This window comes from Amblyraja radiata, chromosome 4 (genome assembly GCF_010909765.2).
Source record: "Amblyraja radiata isolate CabotCenter1 chromosome 4, sAmbRad1.1.pri, whole genome shotgun sequence".
NCBI lineage: Eukaryota > Metazoa > Chordata > Chondrichthyes > Rajiformes > Rajidae > Amblyraja > Amblyraja radiata.
Genome location: NC_045959.1, coordinates 46271127 through 46282694, shown reverse-complemented (window position 1 = coordinate 46282694; position 11568 = coordinate 46271127). Strand labels below are relative to the sequence as shown.

The 11568-nt window shown below is 40.0% G+C and overlaps 1 protein-coding gene across 1 annotated transcript in view; it reads right to left on the bottom strand.

Moving 5' to 3' along the window:
• Positions 1-8162: 8162 nt before the first annotated feature.
• trpa1 (transient receptor potential cation channel subfamily A member 1) overlaps positions 8163-11568 on the bottom strand; it is a 96087-nt gene continuing 92681 nt past the window's right edge. The window contains exons 27-28 of the mRNA XM_033019309.1: positions 9684-9796; positions 8163-9595 (exon numbers count right to left, since the gene is read on the bottom strand). Coding sequence (XP_032875200.1) covers positions 9337-9595; positions 9684-9796 — 372 coding nt within the window. The 3' untranslated portion in view covers positions 8163-9336. The remainder of the gene's footprint in view (positions 9596-9683; positions 9797-11568) is intronic.

Here is an 11568-nt window from a genome sequence, read left to right as displayed (position 1 = left end):
GTTTGTAAGGCTTTTGTGGAATTAAAAATATCGAAGCAAACTCAAATAATGCAAGTAGCTTGCTACAAGCAGTAAGTTCTGAATTAGAAGATAGTACCACGGTTGCAAATTGGCCACTGTTAACAAACTGCTTGCTAACTTTCTGAAACAAAATAAAACAGTAAATTGAATCTTATGGTTTATTGCAGAAGAGTTTCCAGAACAAGTTATGTGGCCCCCAAAGAAACCAGAGGCAGATGTGGAAATGAAGGTCATGGTAGGGAGTAGGTAGCTAAGGCACACTATTAGGCACTACAGTTCCTCCTGAACCATGTCCTGATCCTGGCCATGTCTTATGACAAAGCAGTCTCAGGGGGAGATGTAAAAAGGCATTAGCCACCTTATTTGTCTGTGCAAAGGAAGTTCGATTGTTTCAAAACATAGATATTGCGTACTAATATTTTAACATCAATATTGTTTGGCAGCACACTGTTGCTTGAAATGCTCATTAACAGACTACACACCCCACTGAAGAATATTATTCCAATATAGGAGGTTAACAGGTACAAGTAAGCCGAGGATGATTAGTCATGTCTTGATGATTTGTTTTGGTAAATTAGATATTTCGGCTCTGAATTTGTATTGTTTCTTGACTTTATAATGAGGTGAGGACAAGCTCCATGGGCTAGAGTAATGATTAACAGATGTAAGAATACTAGAACTAGGTGACATGAGGACAAAAGAGACTGCAGCTGCTGGAAACTGGAACAAAAACAGAACACCAGAAGAACTTTGGGGCTCAACCCAAAACATTGACTTGCACATTTTGCACTCTGATTTCTGTTCCTCCGGAATGTGACATAACTCAGCGACAACTTTGTGATAGAACTAAAATATTCTGTGCATTGTTTCTCAGTGAAGTTGAGGCAGAGGAGGGAGGGAAGGGGGTACCTTCATGGCCCTCAATGAATAAGATCTCCTGTTCAATCTTCTTTTTCTTTTTCATTTGATAGATTATTTCACTCAATAGAGGCTTCATTGCTGCTTGCTTGGTTCCTTGCTGCTTGCTTCCTTGCTGCTTGCTTCCTTGCTGCTTCTTCTTATCCCTTACCTTCTAATCCATAATCCTGCTGACATAACAGAATTGCTCTAAGGGAAGGCTGCACTAGCAGAAGAACTATCTTTCCATTTAGACATTATAATAGCACATTTTTGGACAAAAAAGATAACACAACAGTTATTTGAATCAATAGCGGGGGATTTTGTCTTGCTGTTCCAACCAATACATATCCTTCAGTAAACACCTTTAAAAATCAGATTGTCTGATCATTATCATGTGTAGTTTAGTATAGTTTATTGTCAGGTGTATCAAGGTACAGTGAAATGCGTTTGTTGCGTTCTAACCAGTCAGCAGAAAAACAATACATGATTACAATTGAGCCATTTACAACGTAAAAATAGAGGTTTAGGAATGTGGAGCGATTGTCATATGTAATTGTAGATCTACTTCTGTGGTTAGCATGCAAATAGTCATCTGGGTTAGGCGCCATTTTAGAAGCATTTCTCTAACACGTTGCTGTTAGAGGTTCACAACTCTAAACTAATTGCCTGCCATTATGGGAGCATTGCATTGCACATGAAGTGCTTTGCTTTATCTTGAGGTAGCGAATGTTATTTTTTTTCTTTCCTTCTTTCTTTCTTTGCGTTCTATTGCTCTTTATTCCTTGTCTAAAATGTTATTTTTCTCTTTTACCAAGCAATCTTTCCATTGCCTTCAAGTGTCAAAGAAGCTTTAGGAACTCTTCAATATCAGAGCATATCCTGCTCCTTCGTCCATTTTACTTTTCTCTTACCCACATCCCATTATCCAACATCACTCTTTGTTACATTTCTGTTGTGGAGTGGATGGAAATAGGTGGCTTGAATATTGTTAGTACTCAGGGGTTGGAGAGTCCATAGACTTAAACATACAAAGTTATGTGATAGTGAGATGATCCCGATCAATGACTTGAGAAAGGGAATTGTATCAGCTGAGATTCCGTCACAAAGTCACACATGTTATTTGTATTATCCCATGCAGAATCAGAGAGGATATGCACATTGGATGAGTGGATATCCTTGGGATTCATGAGTGTTCCCTTATGGTGGGTAACAGCATTTACCAACAGTTTGTATTTTATAGCTCCTTTACATTATAGCTCCCTTACATTATATAAATATATGTCTTCATGAAAAGCAATAAAATATCCCAGAAGTGTTTTCAAACACAGTTTAATACAAAGCCATGTATGGAGAAATCAGTGCAGAGTGAGTTTCACACCGTTTCGGAGCTTGGTAACTGCACATTCACTGGTGAACTGATTGACATCAAGGATGTGGAAGATAGACACAAAATGTTGGAGTAACTCAGCGGGACAGGCAGTATCTCTGGAGAGAAGGAATGGGTGACGTTTCAGGTCGAGACCCTTCTTCAGGATGAGGAAGGTTAGAATTGGAAAATATGGCCAGAAGGAATGACAGAGATATGAAGAAGCAAGAATTTGAAAAATAAGTAGCAGAATTTTACAACTGTATAAGATGGGTGAATAGACTCAGTAAGAAGATGTGGAAAAAAATGTCAAATGATCTATTTTTCAAGTAAATGCCACACAGCAGTGTGTTGGAATAGTAGTCCAGTGTCAACAAAGGAATGGATAGCTAGTTCATGAAACATTGAGAGATACAGCATGCAAACAGGCCCTTTGACTCACCGAGTCTACACCCATCATTGATCACTCATTCATATTAATTCTGTTACCCCACTGTTTCATTCATTACCTACACACCAAGGGCAATTTACAGAGGCCAATTAACCTACAAAACCTGCGAGTCTTTGGGGGGAATCCAGAGCACCCAGAAGAAACCCATGCAGTCACAAGGAGAAAGTGCAAACTCCACACAGATAGCACCTGAAGTCAGGATCAAACTGAGGTCTCTGGTGCAATGATGCAACCAGCTGCACCTTTGGTGCCGACCTAAATTATGCACCATTGTGCTATCTTTATTATGAATAAAATATTCTGCAGTGCTCAGTAAACAATCCCACTGTTATTCACTTGATGCAAAGGTTATGTTTTCAGCCAAGAGCAAAGATGGGGTAAAGGACAAGGACAGGACAATAAAGATGATAACACCTATATACACCCCCCAACTATGCTGGGGAGCCAGGAGCACAAACAAATTAACTTTCATTTTCTGTCAGGTCACGTCCACTCCAGGCAAACCCGAACACAGCAGATCCAGTGCTTGTAGATACTAGGCTGATTGTCAACATTGGGCACACCCCAATTTTTATATGAAACTTAGAACAAGCACTGCATTGGAATAGGCCCTTCGGCCCATGATATCTGTGCAGACTGCAATGCCCATTTAAATTGCACATCAGTCTCCACGTTGTTGATATCTCTTTATTCCGTCTGTTCATGTTTTAAGTGCCTTTAAAGCTACAATCTGATATGAGGCTACAACATGACACCAGGATTTAGCAGTCACCTCTTATCTAATTTGCTACAAGTTAACTGGATTGGATGAATAATGTAATCATACAACAGAGTTTTAGTAACATTGTACCTCATGGCTATCGTCTGTCTATATTCACTTCGTGTCATTGAATTGCATATTTCAAAATAATTTTTGCACAATCTCATGTTTGCCAGTAAAGAGTAATAATAAATATTTAAAAACAAGATTATAGCATTCCATGAAACTTAATTAACACGTCACTGTGTGAAATTTCTAAAAGCAAAGTACATTTCTGTGAATGCAAGGAAAATATGTTCTATTTTGAATTACCAAATTATCACATTCAGGGACATATATTGCTTCTCATAAACTAAACACATGCTCGATAAATTGCCTTTATTCCTAATTTTCTCCTGTGTTGTGTGCATGTTCAGCAATTCTGCAAGAATTAATGTGACATTTATATGAGTAACTTGCCTTTGGAGAAAATGGGCTCTGTGTGAGGTCAGGACTGGGATGAACATCGCTGACAAGATTATGAACGTGAGCCCAACTGTAAGTATCCCGGTGACCTGGTGAAGTTCCCGAAATAGGATAGTTGAGAGACGAAAGGGAAAAGGCGGGTAAAATTGTGTAAAGTAAGTTTTACGACGTGCCCGATAGTTTTCCGTCCATAGTCTTAGTTTAAAGCATAAGTTTAGCCACGTATTATGTAGTGTTGGTGAGATTCGATTTCTCATTATTTAATAAAGCCTGTAAATTTTAGACTTGCTTTGAGTCTATCTTGGTTTCTGTTTTCTCTCATCAGCACACTCTGGTCAATTCATATCCCACCATAATTCCCAGGTCTAGAACCTGGGGGAATCCCTTTTGTTGTATTCTCTCTCTTGGAAACCGCTCGAGTGGAGTGGTGGTCGTTTAACCCTCCGACAAGGGAGAGAATAACGGGCAGTTGGGCCCGAAGTGGAGTAAAGGGATACGAAACCCCTACAGGAGTTAGATGTGGCCCTTGTGGCAAAAGAGATCAGGGGGTATGGAGAGAAGGCAGGTGCAGGATACTGAGTTGGATGATCAGCCATGATCATATTGAATGGCGGGTCAGGCTCGAAGGGCCGAATGGCCTACTCCTGCACCTATTTTCTATGTTTCCATGTTTCCACCTATTTCTGTAGTTGAACTATATCCCACTGTATACTTTGATAGCTTTTCTCAGTTTGTGATCCCAGCAATCTTGGTGTCATCTGCAAACTTACTATCTAACCCATCTATGTTTATGTCCAAGTCATTTCTATATATTACAAACAGCAGAATTCCCAGCATGGACCTCTGCATAATTCCACTGGTCACCGACGTCCAGCCTGAATATTGTTCTTTCGTCACAACCCTCTGTCTTCTAACAATCAGCCAGTTCTGAATCCAAATGACCAAATCACTGTTAATCCCCTGTTAATCTTCTGGACCTGCCTCCCATGGGGGACTTTGTAAGGTTTTGGGGAGAATTGAATAACAGAGGTATCTCGGTGTGCAGTCCAAAGATCCCTGAAGGTGGCAGTGCTAGTTCACAGCATGGTTAAGAAATTATAGGACATGCTGGCTTGCATTAGTCAAGGCATTGAATACAAGAGCTAGGTTTGTATAAAACATTGGTCAAAAATCAGCTGCAGTATGAAGGAGGGGCCCCAACCAGAAATGCTACCTTGACATTCCCTCCACGGATGGTGCCTGACTCACTGACTTCATTTAGCACGTTATATTTTGTTCAAGATTCCAGCATCTGCCGTTTCTTGTGTCTCTGTGAGTACTATGTGCAATTGTGGTCACCAATCTATGGGAAATATGTGATAGCACTGTCAAAGATGTAGAGTAGATTTACCAGGATATTACATAGGATGGAGTATTTTATTGAATAGGAGAGACTGGAAAGGCTAGGTATATTTTCCCTGGAGTGATAGAGATTAGGAGAAAATGTTTAAATTATACATAGTTCTGAGGGGTATAAATTGTGTAAACTCAAATAATCTTTTCCAGTTAACAGAGGAGGATAAAACTAAAGGGCATAGAGGGCAACTGAAGGGCAACTAAACGAGAGTAAGTCTGAGGTCATCCTTCTCGGCCCCTTGGATTCAATCAAAATGATAGCAGGCAGCCTTGGAAGCCTTACCCCATTACTCAAACCTCACGTCAAACTCCTTACCGTGATATTTGACTCAGCGTTGAAATTTGACAAACAAGTCAATGCCGTGGGAAAAGCTAGCTTCTTCCAGCTTCGGACGATAGCTAAAATAAAACAATTCCTCCAGTTTGACGACCTCGAAAAGATCATCCACACATTTATCTCCTCCCGCCTCGATTACTGCAACTCTCTTTACACTGGCACCAGCCAATCTTCACTGTCCCACCTGCAACTGGTCCAAAACGCCGCAGCGAGACTCCTGACGAGCACCCGAAAAAGGGACCACATCACCCCGATTCTGGCCTCTCTCCACTGGCTCCCAGTGCGGTACCGAATAAATTTCAAGATCCTTCTTTATGTTTACAAAGCCCTTAACGGGCTTGCCCCCACCTACATCAAAGGTCTGCTTACCCACCACACCACCTCCAGGTCCCTCAGATCGGCCGACTTGGGGTTACTGAACATCCCGCGGTCTAGGCATAAGCTCAGGGGCGACCGCACCTTTGCGGTTGCAGCTCCTAGACTGTGGAACAGCATCCCTCTTCCCATCAGAATTGCCCCCTCCATCGACTCCTTTAAGTCGAGACTTGAAACTCATCTTTACGCTCAAGCCTTTCTTGACGTCCTCTTAGTGAGGGAGGGCTATATGTATGTATTTATGTATGTACTTAATCTACGAACCAATGTTGTATAACGTTAGTACCTCCACCAATGTAAAGCACTTTGGTCAACGAGAGTTGTTTTTTAAATGTGCTATAGAAATAAAAGTGACTTGACTTGACTTGACTAGATTTAGAGTAAGTGGTAAGAGTTGCAGATGGCACCTGAAGGGACCTTTCCCACCAGAGTGTTGTGAGTATCTGGTACGCACATCCAGAGAGAAAAGTCGTTGCAATGCCACTGGCAGTATTTAAAAAGGTTACTAGCTGAGAACTTAAATTTCCTGGTGGTAGAAAGATATGGATCAAAGTGATGAAGATGGGATTAATACAGATGGGTGCCAGTGTGAACCAAATGACCTGATTCCATGCTGTGTGACTCTAATAATATGGGCACTCATTGAGTCGGTACAGGCCCTTCAGCCCAACTCAACCATGCCAACCAAGATGCCTCATCTAAGCTAGTCCCATTTGCTTGTATTTGGCTCATTTTCCTCCAAACCTTTCCTATCCATGTACCTGTCTAAGTGTATTTTAAATGTTGTTATTGGACCTGCCACAACTACCTCCTCTGTAAACTAATTCTATACACCCACCACCTCTGAATGAAGAGGCCACTCCTCAGGGTCCTATTAAATCCATCTCACCTTGAACTTTTGTGTTGTGGTTCCTGATACTGCTAATGTGGGTAAAAGACTGCGCATTCACCCAACAATTCTCCTCGTGATTTTAAACACATCTGTAAGATCACCCCTTAGCCTCTTGCGCTCCAAGGAATAAAGTCCTAGCTTGCCCAACCTCTTCTTATAGCCCTCAAGTTCTGGCAACATCCTCGTGGATCTTCTTTGTACTCTTTCCAGCTTAATGAATCTTTCCTCAGCAGAGTGACCGAAACAAAACATTCTCATCCTAATCGTTGATACACACCACAAACAGCAATGGGCCCTGCACCAATCTCGGAGGCACCACTAGTCACAGGCTTCAAATCTGAAAATCAACCTTTTACCACCACTCTTTGCTGCATTCCATGAAGCCTATTCTGTATCCAGGCAGTGGTTCTCCCTGGATGCCAAGCGATTTAACCTTCCAGAGAAACCTACCATGTGGAACCCACGTACAAAACCATCTTTACTATCCCTAAACAGCCTCTGTCTATCCAAATGCATATACATGTTATCCTCCCCAGTTTCTTACCTATCACAGATGTTAGGCTCACTGGCTTTTCCTGCAGCCCTTCTTAAGTAGAGGCACAATATTAGCTACCCTCCAGGCACCATACCGGTGTCTAAAAATGATTCATATATCTCAGTTAGGCTCCTGCATTTTCTTCTCTAGCTTCCAGTGTCCTTGGATGCACCTTATCAGTCCCAGGAGATTTATCTACCTTCATAAGCCTTAAGACATCCAGCACTTACTCAACCATAGTAAAGATTGTCCTCATGACATCTCCATTTCCTATCCCAAGTGTCAGAGTAACTCAGCAGGTCAGGTAGATTCTCTGGAGAACATGGGTCGGTGATGTTTTGGTCTTGACCCAAGCTATCCATGCTCTCCAGAGATGCTGCCTGGTCTGCTGAGTTACTCCAGCATTTTGTGTCCTTATTGGCTGTTAAAAAAATGGCTGTTAAAAAAATGTAAGAAAAACACATTTCCATTGGTGAGAAAATCTAGAAAAAAAAGAGACAATCTTAAAGTTAGAATTGGTGCAAAACATTGAATAACTTTTCTGCACATGTTAAGCAGGTACAGGAATTTGGATTAATTGAAATCTGCAGGACCAAAGTCAACACATTTTTGTTGTATTAAAGCACCAAGTGACACCGACTCAAAACAGACAAATAGAGTTTCAGTTAAAGATCAAACTGTGATTTAATAGGTCAACAGTACATTCAATAGCTAACTCAATGAGTAACTCAACGGGTCAGGCGCCATCTCTGGAGAAAAATAATGGGTGGAGTTTCGGTTTGGGACCCATCTTCAGACTGAACATAGTCAATACATTTCAGTACCTGTTCCACATTGGACAACTCCAAAGTTCATTCAAGAACTTGCTGCACCAAATAAGCCAAATGTATTCAGATATATTATTGTGTTAACTTAACATAATGAAACAATTTCCTCATTTAAAGATAATTGTATCTTGTGATGGTCAACTCCCCCTGAGTTGACCTCATCAGATCAATGAACTGCTAGCTACTTTGAACATTTTATCACAACATTAATTTTGTCTAATTAGTTAATAATCTGTTGCAGTGAAAGTCCCATAATTCTTTTCCACAATGATTCTGATACTCAAGGAATCAATTTCAGTCAAAGCTGTTTTGTCAAGGTTATGCAGCTTGTGCTGTGAAGCTATAGCCAACGACCTTGATGGAAAATTATCCCACTGGTCCAGATTTCTTCTCTTTAAATGTCTTCTAGATATCAGTAGCCACAGTATAGAGAGGCCAAATTAGAGTTCATACCAGGCACATATAATATCCATATTCAGAATAGATTAATACTGATAATCTTTAGCATATTGGAATGAATGAATGGAATGACACTTTATTGTCGTGACATGTCACATTGATATTCTTTGTTCTGCATACCTAAGATATGCAAAGAGTCGCCACGTTGACTAAGTTACGAAGTATTCCATTTTACACAAGCCATTTTTAACACATTCCATTTGTGGTCCCCCTTAGTTCTCGGAGGTTCCACCATGCCAGGTCCTCCTTTTGGCAATTCTGTTCCTTTTAATTGTTATTTTTAGATGACCTCTTTTACTTGGATGGTTATAATCCCTGAAACTAAATGCATAAAACTGCATGCAGATGCATTAAATATTGTTTACACATTTAAATTGAATATAATAAATAAAATGTATAATTTAGTATCCAATATCTACCATCAATGCTATTGTATTTTAAGCTTCCTACTTTGATTTTTACTCAAGATGTAAAACACTAAGCAGTTAAATGTAAATTGAAAGACAGAAGAGTTGCTGTTCTCTTTCAACTAAAATGTTATTGCACCGTCATCCTACAAAGTGCTGTTGTTGTCAGGTTCATTAGAGTGAGTGAATGAACAAGGTGATATTTGCTTCTGTCTACATTGCATGCTCTTCAATGCAAGATCCCACTTGCTTCTAGCTTTCTTGAATTGCTGCCTTTTGGCTTTGACATAGCTAGAATGTTCATCTTGGTCATGGTCCTCTCCCTCAGAAGGGATTCCCAGTTTCCGAATGATGAGCATCAGCAGCTCATGCTGTTTCTGCATTCCTGCAGAAATGTCCTTCAACCTGCAGGTTTAACAAATGGAAAGGAATAAGCATGACAGAAAATTGTGTAAAGAGACAGAATCTGAATTATTAAAAAATAATTACAGACCTATACTTCTGTTTCTCCATTTGTAATTCAAGCTTCTTCAGATCAGTTGCCTGATTGTTCATTTCACAGTGCGTTTCAGAGTTTTGCGTTTCTGTAAAACTGTGGAGCATAGCCTGCAATAACAATAATGAGTTTGATCAATGGATTTTCTTTGCCCTTCCTGCTTCAGTAACTGCATTGACAGCAAAGTTGCATTACCACTTGATCTGAGAGTCATTAAACATTTCAGCTAAGGAAGACAGAAAATGTTGGAGTAACTCATCGGTACAAGCAGCATCTCTGGATAGAGCGAATAGGTGACGTTTCGGGTCGAGACCCTTTTTCGGACTGAGAGTGGGAGACATAGAGTTATGGAAGGGTAAGATGTGAAAATGAGAGATCAAAGGGACAAAGGTCAAGGACAAAGATCAAGCCTTTCAGGTCGATGAATGGAACAATATCAAGAGTGTTTATTATGGTACTTTATCTAAGCAGAACGATATATCACTTTGGACTATTAGGCTCTGAAAATGTATTAAATTGGATTGCAAATGGGCAAAAATGTTGAAGACTAGCATTTTCACATGAAGATCAGGCAATAATACATAACTGTTAGTGTAGAGAGACTTTTCCATAAACATATTTCTTTCACACTATGTGGCAGCTTTTGCTTCGAGGAAGTTGGAATCCCTGCTATGACTCCACAGAGTAATAGAAGAGAAATATATACGCTGACAACCCAAAATGATCTTGCTGACGATTTAGTTCTAATGCAATCTTTGCTCTCAAGAACAAAGATATGATACCATAACAACTCTCAAGTACAAAGTGCATTTAACATCACAAAAGGTGCTTGAGGGAGCCTCATCAAAGCCTTGACAAACTGTTTGTGAAAAGTTCCCCTTAGAGACCACTGACAAACTCTCAGGGGCATCATCAAGGAGAACATCAACATCCCAGTCTCACAACCATGTTGTCAGCAGGAGTTTCAGCAAGATGATGATGACACATGAACTGTTGTGCAAATGAGAATTGGCTTGGTTTGCAACCTTTTGAATGTTTCATTAAGCTCTGCACAAAACAACACTATCAATTTCTTTAATGCAGTTATTTTTTTCTTGATAATTTTGAAATATGTAGTGTCCAAAAATAGTGAGGAATATATTTTGCCTTATTCTCTTCTTCTAATTTGCAATGCCATTTGCCACTATCCAACATTCAGCATAGTGTGACCAAAATCAAAGTCCTCTTTTGCCTCCCTCAAAATGTGGTACATGTTCCATTTTCAGTCTATATCAACCTGCAGAGACTTTTTCAATAGTGGGTGTGAATTGCCACAACAAATAATTGCCGGTGATTCACACACTTAAAATCAATGTGCAGGATGTTAATGGTACCCAGATCAGAACAGTTTTACTTTTTTCCATCTTTGAAAGAACAGAGAGAGCAACATGTGCATGTTCATCTGTATGCATCCATCTTAATTTTTCTCCCCCCCATCACCCCCCCCCCCCCCCCCCCCCCCCATTGACACCCTGTGGTTATTAACTGTTGTTAAGTCAACACTATTGAAAGCCACCACAATGAATAAATAACTTGGTATACCACAGTATTAGTTCACTATGGTGTAGTCATCAAGATTAATTTTTTCAGGCAGTCTCGTAGGATTGAGGACATATTGATAAGAGAAAAAAAAAACATTTGATGGTTTTGGTTCTGTGTAACTAACAGTGTGATAATCCGATATTCAGATCATTTACCGCTTAGTGGAATATAAAATACAGTAAATTAAAAAAACCCTGATTTTCTTTCCTAGTTAGTTCACACAGAGGGAATTCAATGGTCAGAAACTTGAATTACTTTCTAAATGATTGAGAAATGTATTCCTCGAGATGAACATCAATGA